General features: G+C 42.6%; 1 protein-coding gene across 1 annotated transcript in view; it reads right to left on the reverse strand.

Annotated features, from left to right (window-relative positions):
* LVRN (laeverin) overlaps positions 1–24,079 on the reverse strand; it is a 201,705-nt gene that overhangs the window by 20,363 nt on the left and 157,263 nt on the right. The window contains exons 11-16 of the mRNA XM_073677039.1: positions 22,820–22,896; positions 11,830–11,966; positions 9,437–9,492; positions 8,221–8,368; positions 5,043–5,137; positions 3,687–3,797 (exon numbers count right to left, since the gene is read on the reverse strand). Coding sequence (XP_073533140.1) covers positions 3,687–3,797; positions 5,043–5,137; positions 8,221–8,368; positions 9,437–9,492; positions 11,830–11,966; positions 22,820–22,896 — 624 coding nt within the window. The remainder of the gene's footprint in view (positions 1–3,686; positions 3,798–5,042; positions 5,138–8,220; positions 8,369–9,436; positions 9,493–11,829; positions 11,967–22,819; positions 22,897–24,079) is intronic.

Here is a 24,079-nt window from a genome sequence, read left to right on the forward strand (position 1 = left end):
CTCGGGTGTTCGACCCGAGCAACGAGCCCAATGTAAGTCTATGGGAAACTCGAGCATTTTTCAGGCGGCTAAAAATTGCCCAAATCGATGGGAACAGTGCTCAAATGACATGGGAACAGCATGGGGAAGACCCCTGGAAGCATTTCTGACTCCCAGGTCGCTTCTGTTAACAACGTTGTCAGAGGTATTACGCCACTTTTATGGACTCACAATAAAATATACCAAAACAAAACCAAAATGGAATTTCCTGGGAAATATGTTAAGGAACATCCTTTCCAGGGTAATGACTTGTATATAAAGCAAAATAAATAACCAAAAACAAAAATGCTCCTCCACACCTTGGGCTATGTTCACACGTAGCGTTTTTGATCCGTTTTTTCACTTTTGCATTGCTTTCAACTGTGACAAATGCATTCACCAGGAAATGTCATTTTAACATTTTACAACCTTATCTGGCCATGTGATGTGTGAGATATCATCAGACACATCGTGTTTCATTTATGAAGGAGGGACTCTGAAAGTCACAAAGCCTATTTTTATAGGGCCATCAGGCGGCCTTTACTATTCTTAAAGGGCCAGCAGTCGGCCCTCACTATTCTTAGAGAGCCATCAGCCGGCTATGTTTTATTGTTCCCATTACTAAAGAGTGGGTCTCCTATACTGTTATTGCATATGCAGTGAGTTAAAGCCTGCCCAAAATTTGGACGCACCCCAATACCACTTTGAAAATTAGGATGCACCCCAATACCCCTTTGAAGAGACTTAGAGGAGGGCCTCCTGAAAATAATATTCCCACTATTAGGAAGTAGGTCTCCCATTGTGTTTGCCTATGCAGTGAATGCAAGGGTTGCCAAAAATTTGGAGGCACTCCAATGCCCCTTGGAAGAGACGTGGAGGGCCTCATAAAAAATATTCCCATTATTAGGAAGTGGGTCTCCCATAGTGTTGGCCTATGCAGTGAATGCAAGGGCTGCCAAAAATTGGGAGGCACTCCAATGCCGTGTGACGGAGAAAACACAGTTTTAAATAGCTGGGTTTTTAGCGCTGTAATATGGAAAGGACCTGGCTGTATTCTGCAGTGCCAACAAGCAAACGGTGTTCTCTGGATTGCTTTTTAAGCAAATAATGAGGATTAAGATCCAAAAAAAAGTATTCCTGGCCCCTGAGACCTGTGCCTTTGTATAGAAATATCTAACAGCAGCAGAAGGCAGAACTGGAATGGAGCCTCTTGTGCTATATGCACTGCAGTCTGCTATATACACTACCTGCCTATATACCCTGCCTGCCTGATATCTCGCAGATGGATTAGTCCTCAGAAGGACTGTTTGGTATAGAAATATCTAACAGCAGCAGAAGGCAGAACTGGAATGGAGCCTCTTGTGCTATATGCACTGCAGTCTGCTATATACACTACCTGCCTATATACCCTGCCTGCCTGATATCTCGCAGATGGATTAGTCCTCAGAAGGACTGTTTGGTATAGAAATATCTAACAGCAGCAGAAGGCAGAACTGGAATGGAGCCTCTTGTGCTATATGCACTGCAGTCTGCTATATACACTACCTGCCTATATACCCTGCCTGCCTGATATCTCGCAGATGGATTAGTCCTCAGAAGGACTGTTTGTTAAGATGGATATGTGTAATGTACGTTTTTTCTCCCTACACTACCTAATACACAAGCAAATCTCTCCCCAGCTCAACAGCACCTGTCCCTACTCTGCCTGATTCCAGAGTGACTGTGACGAGCACAGCGGCGCTAGGTCTGATATAGACCTGATGACGTTGTGCGGCCAGCCAATCACTGTAATGCCACAGTGACAGGCAATCCCTGCATGTTGATTGACGCTCTAAAGAGCGCCAAACATTCAGGGAGGGGACCCGAGCATCCGCCCGAGCATCTCGCAAGTACTCGGCGAGCTCCGAGCATCTCGAGTACTGAGATGCTCGGGCAAGTACCGAGTGCTTGTGAGTATGCTCGCTCATCACTATTAATGATGATTTCTTTATTGGGTTTATAATCTGAGAGATTGATGACTCAATTAGATGCTTTTGGGTCTGGAATAGGGTAGTTATCCAAGTTATCAGGTTTTGGCTTTGTTTTGTAACTGATTGTATAGAGTCCCGAATTGAGGCGCAATCTATGTAATTTCGTTTCCTTGTTATGAACCAGAAGGGTCCATAGTTTGTTGTAGTATTGCTGTAAATTCTGCTCTGTGTTTTCTGGAAATTCGTTCCTCTGAGTTTCAAATTGCCCTTGGACTTACTCTTGATGCTGTAGAAGACATGCAAAAGGTGGTTCCTTAGTCTCTCAGAAGTATGTAGAATTGGATTTGTAATCAAGAGTCCTTTGGGTATTAGATTTTCCTTTTTGCATTTGGATAAGAAAACAATGTCTCTGTCCTATTGTGCACGTTGCTTTAGTTCTATAAAGATGCGGTACATTCTGGGTGAACAAATTTATGACAACCTTTAACAGAGCAGGAATGAATGAAGACTCTCAAATTTTAATATTTTTCTATCCACTGACTAACACGGTATAAAGATATATATTTTTCCTGTAACTAATATATATGAACTGTTCAGCTGAGGAAATAAAGAAATCCTTTAGTCTCAAGGAAAACAAGTCACCCACCAGTGTTGTCTGGAAGCAGCTTACTTCCCTCTCCCCACTGAAAATTCTTGCACACCTTGAGGACACAGTTTATGACATCCATATGCCATAACCGGACATATGAAAGGGGTGTTGAGGTGAGAGAACCCTTTAATCACCACCATTATATATTTTCACTCAAGTTGTTCAGAGGTTTTAATTCTGATGTGCTGACATTTTATTGTCCATCTAAAGAAGAGATGTCCTAATACTGTACTTTTTTTTTCTAATTCGGAGAAACTATTACCTAGTTGGCAATCTTTTTATATTAGGCAATATAAGGTATGACATTAGAAATGCACAGTCTTAGTCTTTATGATTATTGTATAATGGCTGTTTGGCTAAATCACAGCGCTGTACTATGGAGAGGTAGGGGACTTTGTGCCCCCATTCAGTTCTCTATTGGGTGACTAATGAACAGAGCTATTCTGTGCTAGAAGTTACTCCAACGAGAAATCTCTGCATGCTGTAAGCAATCAGAGACCTAGAAGTACCGGAAAGGGGCCAAGCACTTTAAAGGGATCCTGTCAGCTGATTCAAACTGCCCGAACAATGGCTAGCCTGATTCAGACACCGGCTGTGATATTACAGTCGCGTATGTTTTACTCATAAAACATATTATTGAAAAGCCGAATAAGGACTACGCGTCTTGGATTGACTATGCGTCTTGGATGGACTATTCGACAGGTCCTAGATGGCTTCTCCCTGCTTGCTCCCCTAAACTGACAGGTCTTTCACTATACATAAATATACTGAGAGACCTGTTAGTAAAGGGGAGTGGGGCAGTAAGAAGCGGCCCCGGGGAACTGCCCTGGACTAAGTCATCTGAGACGCATAGTCCCCTGGCAGCTTCTAAATGTATGTTTTCTATGATACAGCACAGTACTTTAGAGAAAAACATGGCTGCAATAATGCAGCCAGTGTTTGATTCATGCAGAACATAAGTCGGACAGTAAGAATCAGCTGACAACTTTGCTTTAATGGTGTACTTTTATAGCTCTGTACAGTACATACATACATAGTATGTCACTTACTCATTAGTGGAGGTGTTAGCCATCCATTTTGCATAGAGGTCACTTGCCAGATCTAGACAATTTTTTAAACCAAGAAAACAGGCAGTCTTGAAAATTTCATCTATTCCTGTACTTAAGAAAAAATAAAACAGCGATCAAAAAATGTAAGAAAATTACAATTTCATTAGCAGGTCAAGAATGTACACCCATATATGAGGTCTAGCTAATATCGGACCGAATCGAAGCTGCCAGCCAATTAGAGTAACTCTACCCAAAATGAATGGGGATTAAGTAACCCCACCGATCAGCTGATTAATGGTACTGCTGCGCTCCAAAAGTGGCACAGCTCCATACATTGTGTAGTGACCATAAATGGTTCGTTCTCTCGTGCAATTGGATTTGATATCACTTGCATGACCATTGTCTTTCCAGACAAGTATAATCTGCTTCTAAAATGTAGCCTAGACATGAAATCTAGTGATGAGCGAGCATTTGTCAGGCAATCCCTACATGTGTCACAGCTCTGTAACAGCTGCAACACATGCAGCCACGGCGGCTGAAACTGAAATGCCGAGCATGCCGAAACTACTCGGTGAGTACCCGAGCGTGCTCGTTTAAAGGGATAAACGAGCATGCTCGCTCATCACTAATGAAATCCTATAATCATATGATCTACAATAGTCAGTACACTAGTCACTTACTGTTTGATAGCTTTGCCTGCTGTTATTTGGCAGAATTTTGTGGTTATCACAGGTTTTTATCAAGTGAATGACTATATCTGTCACATTACCTTTGTTTCATCTAGCATGCTGGCATGTAAAAGAAAAATACATTTCTGTATGGAGTGTTGTAATAGTTTGTAATCACGTGTAGCCTAAAACCTGTGAATGCTGTCATGTCCATGATTTAGTATTGTATTATCATTGTGTTGTTGTTATGCTGCCTTGCAATAGAGTCTGCCACTTTTAGAAATTGCCCTCCCTCTCTCCATGTGACTCTGATGGAGCTCTGATGTCAGTAAACCCTTCCTTCTTCTTCCTCAACCTGTATGTCAGCTATGTTAAGAAGCATACATGTCTGCATCTCTGGTTCAGAGTAAGTTCTTTTTACCTACTGTAATTGTGCATAACTACAATATTTCAGCTGGAAAATAAATCTTCTGGAATCTTCACACGTGACTCCTACAGTTGAGTTCAAGCTATCTGATAAAATCACTTTGTGAGTAATGGTACATAAAGTGCCACAGAAATGGTCTCTCAAGCGTCCCACACACTCAGCCTAGTTAAGGAGTCAGAATAAATGTGGCTGAGGGTTTACAAGCTAATGGCACAGGCGGCCCCCAGTAAAGGAAGTATATCGATATTGTAAAGTACTTACTGAACAAAAATATCGTCAGCAGTTTCATCAAAATCTCTGCGAACGATATTTCCATAGTGTTGAAATATTGGGTTCATTCTTTTCAAAATATATTTCTATGGAAAAAGAATAAATGTGAGTCATTGCTATTTCTTTACATATATGCCAAATGAAAGTGCGTTTTAAAAGCAATGTTATGTCATGTTAATAGATTATTACAAATTAGACATTGTACGCTCAAAGCTTAAATGGGTTTTCCCATGAATAAAAGTTATTTTTAATCAATATATTTTGCAATGATAATAAGTTCCACAATTGAATGTATTTAAATAAAATGTTCCTGTGCTGAGATAATCTTATAAATGTGCCCCTGCTGTGTACGGTGTAATGGCTGTGTCTGACCGTACAGGAACATGGTCTGATCATACCACATCTCCTGGGCAGGGGAGGAAGCAAAAGAGTATATAGACATTGCAGCAGGGGATCACAGCTAATTTTTTCTTTGAAGTAAAACATTTTTTAAAAACAGGCAGCGAAATAATTTACCTGACAAAAAGAATCAGCTGTGACCCCCTGCTGTAATGTCTGTATACTCTGTTGCCTCCTCCCCTGCCCAGGAGATGTGGTATGATCAGACCATGTTCCTGTACGGTCAGACACAGCCATTACACAGGGGAACATTTATAAGATTATCTCAGCACAGGAACATTTTTAACACATCCAATTGTGGAAGTTATTATTATTCCAAGATCTATTGATTAACATTAACTTTCGCTCATGGGAAAACCCCTTTAAAGGCCCCTACACACATTAGACTAAAGTCATCAAACCCGGCGAAATCATCCGACATTATAATCATCCAAGCCCGCCAATATCGGCAAAATCATCCGACATTATAATCATCCAAAGCCACCAATATAGGCTTCATCATTCGACATTATAATCATTCAAACCTGGCAATATCAGCAAAATCATCAGACATTATAATCATCCAAACCCGCCAATATCGGCAAAATCATCCGACATTATAATCATCCAAACCCGCCAATATCGGCAGCATCATTCGAGGGTCTAATGTGTATTGGGCCTTCTGACTTTCCACTGACAGATGATTTTGACACATTAGAATTTCATCAGCTGATCTTTTTGTTCTTTGCTGAAATTAGCCTCTGCCAAAAGAGTCTGGCCGTGACTCGATCATAGAGAACACATGAGTGTTCTGTCAAGCTAAGCGTTGTTTTAGGGAGTTAGATGAGGTAACTGTTGGCAGACTGATTGCATACAATGTGTATGGGGGGGCCCTAACAGCTGGGCACAATCACTCCTACCAAATGGCCCACAAGGGCCATTCAGGAATGGGGAAAATACATTGTCACATATATTTGTGGGAGAACTTGTTGACTTCCCTGCTCTGAATAGATTTTCATTGCCACTTTTTTCCTTTAAGTTTTTATTTTGCCCAAAAAAATTGACAAATAGTATGTTACATCACAATAAATATCATCTCAAACCCTCCTGAAATAAGCTCAGTGTAAGTGAGGAAAAGAAAAAGATAAAATAATAGGAGAAAGCGGTCCAACTGATAAAACTGTAACTACTTTTTCACTTTTGAAGAATTACACAATCCTTTTTGCAGCTTTCTCACAAAGATAAACACATTTTATAAGTCTCCGCCAAACCTGAAATGTCCCAGCAATAAAGAAACAGCGCTAAGAAAACACACATCACCAACAGTAGAAGAGCTGAAGCCCCACGTGTATCATAGTTCTTGTAAGCAACTTCCTCGCGGGTAAGGAAGCCACTCGCATGAACGACGCACACAAGAACGGCAATACAGGTGGGGGTTTTGTGTTCCCCTACCTAACAGGAGTTTGGTCTCCGATTAGTGATAAGTCTTTTTAAAGCACAGTTTCTCTATTGCTACCACTATTGACTCTACTCAAAGCTTTATTTGGCTGCAATTGCTGAAGTTTTTATTTCCCACTAGTGATAATGGACTGTTGTATATTTGCTGTCAGCATTGTGTTACTTTAAGAATTTGATAGGGCTCCTGTTTAATTTTTTTTTTGCTCTTCTGACACTCTTATCATGATGTGCTTTTATGATTTGCTTCATATTACAAAATGTTATTTCTATTGAGGGTAGGGGACAGGAATTCATCTAATTGGGGTGGTTCCATTGGAGGTGTACATACATACATTTTTTAAGTGTTTTTATGTCCTGCCTGTGTTATAATTTAGTAATGTCACTTGCGAGGGCGGCGCTGCTCTTTGCACGCTGGGTAGTTTTGCAACACACACTGACAATGCACTCTGTTGCCAGCTCATTACTACTGATCTGAGCTTGCGAAAGAGCACACTGTCTTTATGTATGTCTCACAGGGACAAAGCAGGGACTAGCCCAGCCCCTCAGATGCTTTGTTTCAGAAAGGGCGCAGGGTCTACAGCAGTGCATTCATGTACTGATGGTGTTTCTGGTGCTCCATTCATGTTCTGATTGTGATTCTGCATTCATTTACTGATGGTGGTTTTGATCTTGTACACCTGTAGCATTTCAGAACTGGTCGGATGACGTTCTAGATGGCTATGGTAACACCCAAAACACCTCAAAACTTGGAGTTTTGATATGATGATGAGGATTTGAGAGTTTCTGCACTAAGTTTTTGGAGCAGAAACTCTCCAAATCCTTCTCATTCTCAGAACTTCTCAAAACTTAGTTCTGGTGATGTATTTATGTACTGACGGTGGTTCTGGTGATGTATTCATTTTAGTACCCCTTCACATTATTTTGTGGCCCTTGGGACCAAAAAATGTTGTGCACCTTTGGATTACACAGTCGCTTAGCATAGGGACATAGCCCATTGAGAATGGTGACACTCAGTTGTCATGCATCTCTGGGAAGAACAGCAGAGAAATGATAAATGTTTTAAGTTAAGCTAAATTATTATTTTTTCTATAGATAAACTCAAGAATTTATTGAAACAGTCATGTCAATGAAAATTGATCATCTTTTTTTTAAATGTACAAATGAATTATGTGCCAAATGAATGCACAATTCCATAATGGACAATACCTTTGCATCTATAATACAAACTTATTAGGTCACAAAGCAATGCAAATATTAAAAGTGTAATGATCATTCTTTAGTGTCAAATGAACAATCAATTGCACTGATAAGTATGATAAAGAATTATTAATACCTTTATTAGTGGAAAGGAGTGATATGTAACCAGTGACTTTTTATAGTTATTTAAGTGTTTCAGAACTCTATACCACACCAGGATTTCCGTTTCTTTTTCCAGATATCTTGTTAAATTGAGAGTTGTTTCATATTCCATGTAACCAGAGCTAGAAATAAAAATAACACCAGGTCAAATAAAGCATAGCCAAAATGACTAATAATAAAATATGCAACTAATCCACTGTGATCTAGAATTTCCAGGGTTACTAAATATATTTGTCTGCAAATACAATCTTAGTATTCTGAGGAATTATATGTTCTGTCTTGTTTTCAAAAAGAAGTAGATAAAAGGGGTACAAAGGTGAGATGGTGCCAGAGGGGACCCAAAACCCCAAGAATACAGTAATATAAATCGCAAGTGAGAGTTGGGGGCTCCTCTTACAGATTTTAAATTTCGGCTTAGAAACCTCAAAGTTGACTTCTGTATTTGACAATGTTGTGCAACAATGATGCCACTTTTAAGCCATGGGTATTAAATAACAGCCGTGAGAAAGTAATTGTCCACCGGTTATCATACCAGATCCCCCATTAGTATAAATACTTGGCTCCGCCAGATGCCCTTGTGCATACACAGTGGAACAGAAAACACCAACTTTGATTTTGGCAAAACAGCGCTTTTCTAGAACTTGACACAATAAAATTCTAACAATGTAAATTATAAACTAACTTCACAACTCTTTTTTCATGGGGTTATATTCTACTCATACACCTTAAATAACAAAAAGATTGTTTAGAGTTAAATCCCATACATCCAATTTCCACACACTCGTGCTATCCGTTTTTTTATGCATAGAACGAGGAAACATTTTAGTCTACGAGTCATTTAAGGGGTAAAAAACGAGACATGTCCAAGTTCAGTCCAATTTTTGGACTGAACTTCCCAATTCTAGTGAATGGGTCAGTAGTAAAAAACAAACAGCACGCAGATACCAAAAGTGTTTCATCCATGTGCTGTCTGTTTTCACTGACTATTTGCTAGAAAAAGTTTGAGAAACCATTAATTTTTAATATGAAAACAACTGATGACTCACTGATGGTAAAAACGGCCACATGGATGAACATCGGTCCTTTTTTTTCATACGAGAATTAAAAACTGATGTATGAATTCAACCGTATAAAACATTTTCTTTTCACATTTAATAAGCAATCAAGCAGTCGGCAATTTCCATACTCACTTTGCCAGTATAAATGCATCATCCATGATCTGCACCCTATTAACCACTGGAAAAGGCTGCAAACAAATGAAACAAAATGTAATATGGTGCAGGAGAAGTAACAAATACAATGGTAATGTTCATTCATTATAGTCTTCATGATACAGTGACAAAATAGGATGGGGTAAAATAGAATTATCCATTTTCACATTCTCTTTCATTTCACCAGTGAAGTCAAAATGAAACGTGAAACCACTGTACAAATAGCTTTCATGTAAAATATTTTACCATTTTGGGTTACCTGGACATAAGGATCAGGTCACAAGAGATTGATGCCTGCTACCAAGTCAGGGACTGGTATGATTGCAGGACTATACAGTGCAGATGGGACAATTAGTGGAATTTAATTATTTTTGAATTGTACAAAAATCATTATTCTCCTGAAATTTTTGCAATTAGTTCTGCGTGAATTAAGCAAAATGGTGGTCAGATGGCTGCCATTTTACTGAATCATAGAAGGACGACAGATGGTAACTAATACAAAAACAAGCTAATACTGTCGGGTCCTCAGGACCTTATTTCTGTCGTCAAGAGTCTCATCTCCGGTGTCTTCCCCCTATAACAGGACTTCTAGCCAATCGCAGGCTTGGTTGCTTCCTGAAGTTACCGTAATAGTAGTGAAGACACCTGAGATATGGTGGAAAGAAGAGTGAGGAGCAGGGCAGCCAGAGAGATGTGCGATGAGGTATTAGTTGTTTTTTTGTTTTTTATATCTTCCGTTTATTATGCCCTAGGGGTCTAGCGGCACCATAGAATGTGCTTTGGGACCTTGGTGCCCGCATTATTATATGTGCACTACAGATTGGTACTAGCACCTAAGCTTTTACGATGTGTAACCTAGCAGCACAGTGAGAGCAAGAGAGAAGATCAAGGTGACAGCTTATCATGAAAAGGAGAAATTCAGCGGAGACAGAGCAGCATGAATAGTTACGGTTACTGTCCCCTGTTTCTTCCAGTTGAGTTCTATGTATGTCAGATGTGGGTTGGGGGCAGAGGAGCCGGACTCTCTAAGCCGGACCCTGGCTGCTATTTAGGGTTGACAGATCGCCTTCTGCTTTAATGGCCAGGCCAGTACTATATCTGTAAATGTGTGGGGGTGCTGGCCAGACCGCATTACCGAGAAGCAAACGCTGCTGAACAGCACTCTGTGCGTTGCTGTTTTTGCTGAATGACATCTCGCAAAATGCCTGGCGCTGCCTGTACTTGCCAGAGAGCATATCCAAGCGACAGAGTCGAACAAGAAGTGAGCAACATATAAGTTAAGCATTGACTAACTGGCTATGGGGCCATCATACTTAATATAGGGGGCTATGGGAGCATTATACTTCATACAGGGGGCTATGGGTCCATTGAACTGCATACTGGTAAGCAGTGTGGCCATTATACTGAATATAAGGAGGCTATGGGGCCATCAAACTAGATATAGGGGGCTAGAAGGCCATCATACTGAGTATATGGGAGCTATGGGGCCATCATACTGAACATAGGGGGGCCATCATACTGTGTACAATGGGGTATGTGGCACATAGAGGGGGGTCCATCATACTACATGTAGGGAGACTATCGGGGCATTACAGGTGACCTTTGGGGGCCATCATACTGCGTATGTGGGATTTTGGTAGCCATTTTATTGTGTATGGGGAGATGTAGGAACCATTATACTATGTATAGAAGCTGTGGGGGCCATTGTATTACATATGAGGGTGCTGTGAAAGCCAACACACTATGTATGAGCGGCTGTGGGGCCATCATACTGCATATGGGGGTGCTATAGTGGTAATATACTGCGCGGGGGCGTCTTAATTTGCAGGTATCACTCTAGAGTCATCACACTGTGCATGTGAGGCTTCCTATGGGGGCAAATACACTATAAGGGTATCATACTGGGTGTTGGGTGCATTTTGAGGGGCATCATATTCCATAGGGACCGTGGTGACAGGGCTATCATAGTGACTGAAAACACTAAGGGTCGTCTGTGCCGCAATACATGTTGCTCTGCCAGTCAATAAATGGTAGGAAGTATGCCCTTTTGTAACAGCAACTATGTGTCGTGACACCGGCTACACCACCAAATACACACACATATATATATATATATATATATATATATATATATATATATATATTTTTAAGAAGGGGGGAGCAGTTAGGACTCTTGATTTCTATATAGGCCCCTGCTGGCTTCCCTGATTGTCAAATGTAAAAGCACCCCAAATGTATATGTATGCATATGGCATATGTGCTTGTAGTATATGTGTGTAAGTAGAAGTGTACATGTGTGTAAAACCATATTTGATGTTTAGGGCATAATTACTAAATCTGTAAAATTTTATTTAAAACATAAACAAATTTACCACAATATCTTCTTCAAGCTTCTTTGCGATGCTGTTCCAATTTTTTACATCATAATTTGTTTTGTAATAACTTGTGACATCAATATTTAATATAATCCATTCATAATCACTTGTAGTCTTCATTTCTGGGACATTTTCTGAGAATGTAAAGTAAAACTACATTTTGAATGTTAATTTGCCAAATAATGTTGTCTCAATGAATCAATTCTAAAACAATAACTCAGAAACTCGGTTTTCATCTAGCCAAGGGACATAGTTATTAATGAACTAAGATATAACTAGAACATTATACTTACACACAACTTACACACCACCAGCAGAATTGCCTAAAATATTGGCTACAAGACTAACCCCAAAGCACCACACCTTCTCCAATATAAACTCCAACAAATTTAACATTAGATGCATTTTTACATAACAAGCTCCCAAATAAAATAGAAATGACTGGGACAGAATTGATACATGGGCCATTGTGTTCAGCAGCCCAATTATGGTGAAGCTCATCATACCAGTTCCTGCTATATATAAAAGAAAAACTATAAGAATGGTAATTAGGTGCCAGCCACGGGACTCCAACTAATACAGGATGTAAGGGATCTACGAAAAAAAGAGCTGGACTCTTTTATCACACATTTACGTAACTTTTAGTGACCAACCCAAATTTTTCAAAACTAACATGTTACTTTATGAGGTAATAACTCTGGAATGCTTATACATATCCCAGGAAAAAGATATATCTTTGTACCATGTTAGCCAGCAGATAGGAAAATATTAAGATTTGAGAGTCCTCAGTGGTTGATACCTTTTAATGGCTAACTGAAAAGATGGCGACAAATTGCAAGCTTTCGAGACTACGCAGGTCTCTTCATCAGGCATAGAATAACACAAAATCTGAAGAATCACATATTGATACACAGCAGGGCAGAAGAATAATGCAATAGATGAGACAAGTGTTGTGAAGCAGAACTATGAGTATGGGAGTGGGGAGAAAGAGTTGTGGCTGTAAATATTGCAGCAGTTCATAGATAAGGAGTGTGAAAGTTTTATTGTCCTGTGATTGAAGTCTGGTCCATGGTTGTGATGACCCCAAAGGTCCGAGAAGCACATTCCTTATTTGATGTAAAATGACATAAATTCATTCCTGCACTGAGAGTGTCAAAGGCTGTCATGGGTTTGTATTCCCAAATTTTTCTGTCTCTCTGGGATTTGAAGTTACCTTTTAATACCAATAACTTCATGTACATGATGCTGTGATCAGGGATACAAAAATGTTTTGCCACAGGTAGATCTATTCTTTTTTTCTTTTATTGTGTGGCAATGAGAATTTATCCTTCTTCTAAATTTTTGTCCTGTCTCCCCAACATACCGACCCCCAGCTGGACATTTGGTACATATAATTAAGTACACCACATTAGATGTGATGCAGCTGAAAGTACCTGGGATCGTGTAGTGCTGATGTGAGCTGGGAATCTTTATCTTGTCCGTGGTCATTATAAATGGACAGGTTTCTCCCCCGTCTCATACTCATAGTTCTGCTTCACGTCACTTGTCTCATCTATTGAATTATTCTTGAGCCCTGCTGTGTAAAAATATGTGATTCTTCAGATTTTGTGTTATTCTATGCCTGATGAAGAGGCCTGAGTAGTCTCGAAAGCTTGCAATTTGTTACCATCTTTTCAGTTAGACATTAAAAGGTATCAACCACTGAGGGCTCTCAAATCTTAATATTTTTCTATACATATCCCAGTGATTCTGAGACTTTCTTTTCATGACACATTGTATTACATGACAGTAGTAAATTTAGGTCACTATGATTTGCATTTGTTTATGAAAGTATCTAAAATTTTACAAAAAATTAGAAAAATGTGCAATTTTCAAACTTTTAATTTTTAGGTCCTTAAAACAGTCATACCACCAAAAAAATAATAAATAACATTTACCACATTTCTACTTTACATCAACGTCATTCTTGAAAATTTTTTTTGTAAGGGTGTTAAGACGGTTAAAAGTTTAGAAGCAAGTTTTAATTTTTTTCAATAAAATGTACAAAACATCTTTTTAGGGAGCACTTCACATTTGAAGTGACTTTGAGGAATATATATGTCAGAAAACAGACACAAACAATATCCCATTTTAAAATCTGCATCCCTTATTGTATTAAAAACTGCATTCAGAAAGTTTATTTAACTCTTTAGATGCTTCACAGAAATCAAAGAGGTTATTATTATTATTTTTTTATTTATTTATATATATATAGCACCATTAATTCCATGGTGCTGTACATGAGAGGGGGTTACATACAAAATACAGATATCACTTATAGTAAACAAACAGTGATAGACTGGTACAGAGGGAAGAGGACCCTGCCCTTGCGGGCTTCCATTCTACAGGATGGTGGGGAAGGAGACAGTAGTTTGGGGGTTTGCAGCAGCTCCGGTGTTGGTGAGGCAGCAGCTCCGGGGGGATCATGGCAGGCGGCTGTAAGTTTTCTTGAAGAGGTGGGTTTTCCGTCTGAAGGATCCAAATGTGGTGGATAATCGGTGTGTTGGGGCACATAATTCCAGAGGCTGGGGGATATTTGAAAGAAGTCTTGGAGGCGATTGGGTGAGGAACGAATAAGTGTGGAGGAGAGAAAGAGGTCTTTGGAGGACCGGAGATTACGTGAGTGAAAATATAATAGGAGATTAGTTCAGAGATATACAGAGGAGACAGGTTATGGATGGCTTTGAAGGTCAGTATTAGTAGTTTGAACTGGATTCGCTGGAGAATTGGGAGCCAGTGAAGAGATTTGCAGAGAGGAGAAGCAGAGGAGTAGCGAAGAGAGAGATGAATTAGTCGGGTAGCAAAGTTGAGGATGGACTAGAGAGGTGCGAGAGTGTTAGCAGGGAGGCCACAGTGGAGGATGTTGCAGTAGTCGAGGTGGGAGATGATGAGGGCATGCACAAGAATTTTAGTAGATTGAGGGTTGAGGAAAGGACGGATTCTGGAAATATTTTTGAGCTGGAGGCGACAGGAGGTATAAAGAGCTTGGATGTGCGATTTGAATGACAGTGCAGAGTCAAGGGTTACTCCAAGGCAGTGGATGTCCAGTACAGGGGAAAGCGTGATGTTGTTTATTGTGATAAATAGATCAGGTAGGGAAGATACATGAGATGGAGGAAAGATGATGAGTTCAGTTTTGTCCACACTGAGTTTGAGGAAGCGAAAGGAGAAGAAGGAGGATATGGCTGATAAACACTCTGGGATTCTGGACAACAGAGAGGTGACGTCTGGGCCAGAGAGGTAAATTTGAGTGTCATCAGTGTATAGTTGATACTGGAAGCCATGGGACTTTATGAGTTGTCCTAGGCCAAGGGTATAGATGGAGAAGAGTAGGGATCCTAGGACAGAGTCTTGAGGGACTCCAACAGAGAGATAGCAGGATGAGGAGGTAGTGTGGGAGTGGGAGATGCTGAATGTGCGGTTGGAAAAGTATGAAGAGATCCAGGATAGGGCAAGGTCTTTGATGCCAAAGGAACAGAGGATCTGTAGTAGGAGGCAATGGTCAACTGTGTCAAAGGCAGAGGACAGGTCTAGAAAGAGGAGTATAGAGAATTGTCTGTTAGCTTTGGCTGTAAGCTGTAAGCAAGTCGTTAGTAATTTTGGTCAGGGCAGTTTCAGTGGAATGATGGGGAAGGCAACCAGATTATAAATTGTCAAAGAGCAAGTTAGATGAGAGGTGGGAGGAAAGTCCAGCGTGGACATGCTGCTCAAGGAGTTTGGAAGCAAATGGGAGCAGCGATATGGGGTGATAGCTTGACACAGCAGTCAGGTCGAGGGATGGCTTTTGGTGGCATGTTTGAAAGCAGAAGAGAAGGTACCAGAAACTTAGTAATAGGTTGAAGAGATGGGTTAGGGATGGGATAAGTGCGGTGGTGAGGTTGGGGAGGACGTGGGTTGGGATGGGGTCAAGTGCACAAGTGGTGAGGTGTGATTTGGAGAGGAGACAAGTAAGCTCTCCTTCAGTGATGTCAGAGAGAGAGGTTATGGGGGAAGGACATAGGGAAGGACTCCTCCCCTCCTGCACACCTGACCCACTTAATGTGCTGTCCAGAGCTCCATAAATCAAGCAAGCCTAGTCTGGCACAGACGAGTCTGGCTTTTAAAGGGTTGCTCTTTAAGGGGCTGAAAATGAAATATGCCAGAAGTGGGCCAGAAGTGACCAGAAGGATAACTATCTACTATTTGTACTTAAATTCTCTTTCTCATTCTCCCTTACACTTTCATCATGCTTACATATGCCCTTACTGTTTTTGCCCCACTAATACTCACTCTCCTTCGCTATCCCCAAACCCCAGCACCCTCTAATCAAATCATCATCTCTCCTTCCCTCCTACCTCCCCACCTAACCTCGTCTCCAGACCTGCTCCTCAACCTCAGATCGATCCTCCCAAAGCATAAAACATGCCGGACACTCTCCTTCTCCCACCTGCTCTCCCTCTCTCTGCTTCTCCTCACTGCTGGAGACATATCTCCCAATCCTGGACCCCCACAGCTTGCACCCTCCACCAATTCCCCCACCTATCGCATCAAACCAACTGCAAACTACCACAACCTCTCTTACGCAAAACCGGTCCCCCTGACTCTTATCCTGCTGCTCTCTCTCTCTGGAGCACGGTGGAATGCACGCTCTGTCTGCAACAAGCTCCATTTTGTCCATGACCTCTTTACCTCTCGTCATCTCTCCTTCCTGGGCATCACAGAGATATGGCTAACACCCTCTGACACTGCCTCCCCTGCTGTGCTGTGTTACGGTGGCCTCCACTTCACCCACACTCCCTGCCCTGGAAACAGACATGGTGGAGGAGTGGGTCTTCTCCTCTCTAACAACTGCACCTTTAGCCCTACTCCTCCTCTTCCCTTCCTTATTCTTCCTTCTTTTGAAGTCCACTCCATCCGCATTTACTCTCCCTCCAACCTCCAAGTGGCTGTCATATACCGACCCCCGGGCCCGACCAATTCTCCACCTGGCTTCTTTACTTTCTCTCTGCTGACATTCCCACAATCATCATGGGCGATTTCAACATCCCCACTGACATTCGCCAGTCAGCAGCATCCAAACTCTTGTCACTTACTTCATCCTTTGGACTTACTCAGTGGTCCTCCTCAGCCACCCACACAGACGGACACACACTAGACCTGATCTTCACCCGACTCTGCTCCCTATCTAACCTCACAACCTCCACCCTACCCCTATCTGACCACCATCTACTCACATTCTCATCCCTGTCCTCCCCACCTGTCACCCATGTCCGGCAACTAGCACCCCCCCTGCAGAAACCTTGCACATCTAGACACTCACACAATCTCTGACTCTGTTCTACCACTGACATCCATATCCTCACTCCATGACACAGACAGTGCCACCACTTTCTACAATGCCACTCTCTCATCAGCTATTGACTCGGTCGCCCCTCTTGTGCATGGCAGAGCACGACGAATCAACAGGCAACCCTGGCACAACAACCTCACTAAACAGCTTCGACAAGCGTCCAGGGTTGCGGAGCGGCGTTGGAAGAAAACACATACTCAAGTTGACTTCACTGCATTCAAACAAGCAACACTTGCATTCAAATCAGCACTCACCTCTGCTAAACAGGCCTACTTCACAACCCTCATATCCTCCCTATTCTACAACCCCAAACAGCTATTCAACACTTTTAACTCTCTCCTCCGCCCTCCACTGCCCCCTCCGACCTCCGTAATCTCTGCTGAGGTGTTTGTCACACACTTCAAAAACAAGATTGACCAAACACGGCAAGTCTTTACTGTGCGACCACCACAACCCCTTTGTTTTCCACAGCATTTCCCTACCCCATAACCTCCCTTCCCAACATCACGGAAAGAGACCTTACTCGTCTCCTCTCCAAATCAAACCTCACCACATGTGCACTCGACCCCATCCCATCCCACCTCCTCCCCAACCTCATCCCCAGACTCATCCCATCCCTAACCCATCTCTTCAACCTATCACTATCTTCTGGTACTTTCCCCGCTGCCTTCAAACATGTCACAATCACGCCTATCCTCAAAAAGCCATCCCTCGACCCAACCGCCTTGTCCAGCTATCGCCCCATCACGCTGAACTTTCCTCCCACTTTTCATCTAACTCTCTCTTCGACAACCAACAATCCGGCTTCCGCCCCCACCATTCCACCGAAACTGCCCTTACCAAAATCACCAATGACTTACTTACAGCCAAAGCTAACAGACAATTCTCTTCTCCTTCTCCTTCTTCTTGACCTGTCCTCTGCTTTCGATACAGTTGACCATTGCCTCCTACTACAGATCCTCTCTTCCTTTGGCGTCAAAGACCTTGCCCTATCCTGGATCTCCTCATACCTTTCTAACTGCACATTTAGCGTCTCCCACTCCCACACTACCTCCTCACCCCGCCCCCTCTCTGTTGGAGTCCCTCAAGGCTCTGTCCTAAGACCATTACTCGCCACCTCCTGTCGCCTCCAGCTCAAAAATATTTCCAGAATCTGTCCTTTCCTCAACCCTCAATCTACTAAACTGCTTGTGCATGCCCTCATCATCTCCCGCCTCGACTATTGCAGCATCCTCCTCTGTGGCCTACCTCCTAACACTCTCGAACCCCTCCAGTCCATCCTCAACTTTGCTGCACGACTTGTTCATCTCTCGCCTCACTACTCCTCTGCTAGCTCCCTTTGCAAATCCCTTCATTGGCTCCCATTCCCCCAGCGTATCCAGTTCAAACTACTAACACTGACCTACAAAGCCATCCATAACCTCTCTCCTCCGTACATCTCTGAACTAATTTCCCAATATATTCCCTCACGTAATCTCCGGTCCTCTCAAGACCTCCTTCTCTTCTCCACACTTATTTGTTCCTCACGCAATCGCCTCCAAGATTTCTCCCGAATATCCCTTCGTCCTATGGAATTCTGTGCCGCAACACGTCCGATTATCCACCACACCTGGATCCTTCAGACGGAACCTGAAAACCCATCTCTTCAAACAAGCTTACAGCATGCCATGACCTTGCTTGCTGCCACCTCCACCAACAACACCGGAGCTACTGCAACCCCTCAACCTACTGTCTCTGCCCCTTTCCTGTAGAATGTAAGCCCACAAGGTCAGGGTCCTCTTCTCTCCGTACCGTTCTATCATTGTTAGTTTATTTACTGTAAGTGATATCTGTATTTGGTATGTAACCCCTCTTTATGTACAGCACCATGGAATCAATGGAGCTATATAAATTAATAACAATAATAATAATAATAATGGGTCTGATATACAAAGGGGTTGTAGTGGTCGAACAATAAAGACTTGCCTTGTTTGGTTGATCATATTTTTGAAGTGTGTGGCAAGTCCTCAGCAGGGATGAGGGGGGTTGGAGGGGACAGTGGTGGGCGGAGGAGGGAGTTAAAAGTGTTGAATAACTATTTGGGGTTGTAGGATTAAAGACGATAGGAGGGTTGTGAAGTAGGCCTGTTTAGCAGAGCTGAGGGCTGATTTGAATTTGAGTGTTGCTTGTTTGAATGCACTGATGTCAACTTGCGAATGTGTTTTCTTCCAATGCAGCTCCGCAACCCTGGACACTGCCGAAGCTTTTTAGTGAGGTTGTTGTGCCAGGGTTGTCTATTGATTCGTCGCACTCTGCCATGCACGAGAGGGGCGACCACATCAATAGCTGATGCAAGAGTGGCATTGTAGAAGGCAGTGGCACTGTTTGTGTCGTGAAGTGAAGATATGGATGCCAGTAGTAGAATAGAGTCAGAGAGTGTGTGAGTGTCTAGATGTGCGAGGTTTCTGTGGGGGTGCGCTAGTTGCTGGCCATGGGTGACAGGCAGGGCCGGCTCCAGGTTTTTGTGGGCCCTGGGCGAAAGAGTCCCAGTGGGCCCCTTTAACACATACCACAATTCATGATGCACAGATACTGCAGAAAAATGTAGATATAGTATGATGCCAAAGATTTCACTTCTTACATTACATGAGCGATATCTATTGTAAATTCTACAATAGCTCAGAAACCGGCTAATCCTCCCAGCGCATAGTGCAGACTGGACAATATAGTCCTCCATACAATATTATGGGCACCACATAGTCGTCTATACAGCATTATGGGCCCCATATAACGCTCCGTACAGAATACTGGCCCCCATAAAATGCTCCATTCAGGATACTGGTCCCCATATAACGCTCCGTACAGGATACTGGTCTCCACATAATGCTCCATACAGAATACTGGACCCAAAAAAATGCTCCATACAGGATACTGGTCCCCATATAATGCTCCATACAGGATACTGGCCCCCATATAACGCTCCATACAGGATACTGGTCCCCGTATAACGCTCCATACAGGATACTGGCCCCCTTTTAACGCTCCATATAATGCTCCATACAGGATACTGTTCCCCATATAACGCTCCATATAGAATACTGGCCCCCATGTAACGCTCCATACAGGATACTGGCCCCCATATAACGCTCCATACAGGATACTGGCTCCCATATAACGCTCCATACAGGATACTGGCCCCCGTATAACGCTCCATACAGGATACTGCCCCCCTTTTAACGCTCCATACAGAATACTGGCCCCCATAAAATGCTTCATACAGAATACTGGCCCCCATAAAATGCTCCATACAGAATACTGGCCCCCATAAAATGCTCCATACAAAATACTGGCCCCCATAAAATGCTCCATACAGAATACTGGCCCCCATATAACATTCCATATAGGATACTGGCCCCCATATAATGCTCCATGCAGGAGTGCCCCCACATAATGCCCCATGCAGGCTGTCCCCCCCACATAATGCCCCATCCAGGATGTCACCCCCCATAATGCCCCATGCAGGATGTCACCCCCCCATATAATGCCCCATGCAGAGTGTCATCCCCCCATATAATGCCCCATGCAGGATGTCACCCCCCCATATAATGCCCCATGCAGGATATCACCCCCCCATATAACACCCCATGCAGGATGTTACTTCCCCCCCCATATAATGTCCCATGCAGGATGTCACTTTCCCCCCTATAATGGCCCCATGCAGGATGTCACTTCCCTCCCATATAATGCCCCATGCAGGATGTCACGCCCCCCCATATAATGCCCCATGCTGGATGTCACTTCCCCCCCATATAATGCCCCATGCAGGATGTCACCCCCTTATGGTGCCCCATGCAGGATGTCACTCCACCACATATAATGCCCCATGCAGGATGTCACTCCCCCCCATATAATGCCCCATGCAGGATGTCACCCCCTCACATATAATGCCCCATGCAGGATGTCACTTCCCCCTCATATAATGCCCCATTGAGGATGTCACTTCCCTCCCATATAATGCCCCATGCAGGATGTCACACCCCCACATATAATGCCCCATGCAGGATGTCACTTCCCTCCCATATAATGCCCCATGCAGGATGTCACCCCCCATATAATGCCCCATGCAGCATGTCATCACCCCCCCATATAATGCCCCATTCAGGATGTCACCCCCCCATATAATGCCCCATGCAGGATGTGATCACCCCCCCATATAATGACCCATGCAGGATGTCACCCCCCATATAATGCCCCATTCAGGATGTCATCACCCCCCCATATAATGCCCCATGCAGGATGTCACCCCCCCATATAATGCCCCATGCAGGATGTCATCACCCCCCCCCATATAATGTCCCATGCCTTCATACATTAAAAAAAATATCAAACACTCACCTCACTTCTCCTCACCTGCTGCCGCTGCTCAGCTCCGGACTCCTCAGCGTTGCCAGTGTCTTCCCGCTCTCTGCCATGTGACTGCTCAGGAGAGGGTGCGATGGAAAGATGTCACCGCACCCTCTGACCTGAGACGTCACACTCAGGAGACACGGAAGACACCGGAGCTGCTGTGGATGCACGAGAAGAGGTATGTATTGTGCCCGGCACTTGCCCAGGTGCGCCGGGTGCTGGTAGTGGGCCTTGTGACAGGTGAGGAGGACAAGGATGAGAAAGTGAGTGAGTGAGATAGGTGAAGATAAGGTCTAATGTATGTCCGCATGTGTGAGTGGCTGAGGAGGACCACTGAGTAAGTCCAAAAGATGAAGTAAGCGACAGGAGTTTGGAGGCTGCTGACTGGAGAGTGTCAGTAGGGATGTTGAAGGGTGTCGGACCCCGGCTGATCCTAAGGATAGGTCATCAATGAAAAAGTAGTGGACAACCTCTTTAATGCAAAATCACATTTATTCTTACTAAAATGTTGCTTTATCCCCAATTTTTTTATTTTCACATTGGGAAAATGAGAAAATGGACACAAGAATTTGTTGTGCAATTTCTCTTGAGTACACCGATACCCCATATGTGGTGGAAAACTAGTGTTTGGGCACATGACAGGTCTTGGAAGGGAAGGAGCGCTATTTGATTTTTGGATATTAGATAGGGGATGACGTTAAAACTTTAAAATACCCCTTTAAGGACCTCTTACACAGACCAATGATCAGATGGATGGAAGTTCAGATGGATGCACATAAGTTCATATAAACATGTTTATGGAGTAAATTGGGCATTCCTTTGGAGTTAGCATCTTTTATGCAGAAAGTAAAATTATTGTTTATTGGCAGCACATGGCCCAATGTAAACAGAATTATGCCACCAAGAATAATGAAACTGAATGCGAATAAATGATTAACAATTATTCATATACAGTGCCAGTGATGATTCATGTAAATGGAAATGGACAAGGATAACTTGCTGTATAGTCGATCGGCGCTTGTTTCTCTGTATCAGCAAACACCAGCATTTGGAATCAAGATCCAACAGATAGAAATCATAGAAAATAGGCAGCACTTCAAATTGCAAAGTGACATTATAATCACTGATATGTTACATTTCAATCTATGCGAACAATCTTTTTACGTATTCACTCCCAAAACTCACTAATACAAAGCATGCCACAGACACTAAGAATAGTTACTTAATACCTACTAGTCTTACTCTCTAGCCACATTGATGGTTGCCGAACTCCGTTTTTCATCCAAGAAATAGGAATAATCCATGTATGACTATAGAAAAAAGATGACACGCTCACTTTACTTTGAGTATTAGTTTAGATAAAATATATGACATACATCTGCATTAATAAAAAAATGATGCAGGTTAAATGTACCGGACTTTCTTAACTAAGTATATGTTGCTTAGTTGGTTATTTTAGGTCTGCAGCATTCAGAATGGCAGGGGGCACACACAGGATGTCAGAGTCCTGGCACAGTTGGTGTGATGATGGCATCATGTTGCTCGGCCTGTGTCGGGATGCTGAGTATGCCAGTGGACTCCCCAGGATGTGGGGTTAGGTGAAAATATATACAATTTTTTTATTTTCTGTCCCACTATTACTTTTTTGTAGGGGAATTCATTATTACTTTATGTGGGGTGGACACAGGGGCCATCACTAATGTATGTGTGGGGGACAAAGGGGCCATCATTACTGTATGTTGGGGGAACTCAGGGGCCATTGTTACTGTATATGGGGGATTTAGAGGCCATTATAACTATGGTATATGTGCAGGAGCTCAAGGGGCATTATTATTATACCCCTTGAGGGGGGTACTCAAGGGGTGCTATTACTCTATATGAGGGGACTCAGGGGGCATTATAACAATATATGCAGGAATTTACTCTATTACAGTATGTGGAGGGAATTCAGGGGGTAATATTACTATACATGGTGGGACTCGGGGCATTATTGCTGTATGTGGGGGGCTAAGGCCATTATTACTCTATGTGGGGGGATTTAGAGGCCATTATAACTATGTGTGTATGAGCTCAAGGGGCATTATTACTATATATAGGGAAGACTCAGGGGGCACTACTACTTTACATGAGGGGACTCAGGAGACATTATAGCTATATATGCAGGAACACAGGACTCTATTACATTATGTGTGGTGAAGTAAGGGGGTAATATTACTATACATGGGGGAGTCAGAGGCATTATTTCTTTATGTGGGAAGCTCAGAACATTACTAATTTTGTTGATGCACATGGGACGTAACTAGTTTCTTAAGAGACACTCAGGGAACATTATTACTTTTTAATGGACATCTAAAAGACATAATTGCATTTTAAGGGCACTCAGGGTATTGTAACCATCAAAAGGGCACACAGGATACAATATTCATTTCTAGAGTAAATGACAAAATGTGAGCACTTTAGGTCATTCATATATTTTCTAGGGTGCAATTTTAT

Source organism: Phyllobates terribilis, unplaced genomic scaffold, assembly GCF_046119375.1.
Source record: "Phyllobates terribilis strain yellow unplaced genomic scaffold, ASM4611937v1 Scaffold_1__5_contigs__length_1240528914, whole genome shotgun sequence".
Lineage (NCBI taxonomy): Eukaryota > Metazoa > Chordata > Amphibia > Anura > Dendrobatidae > Phyllobates > Phyllobates terribilis.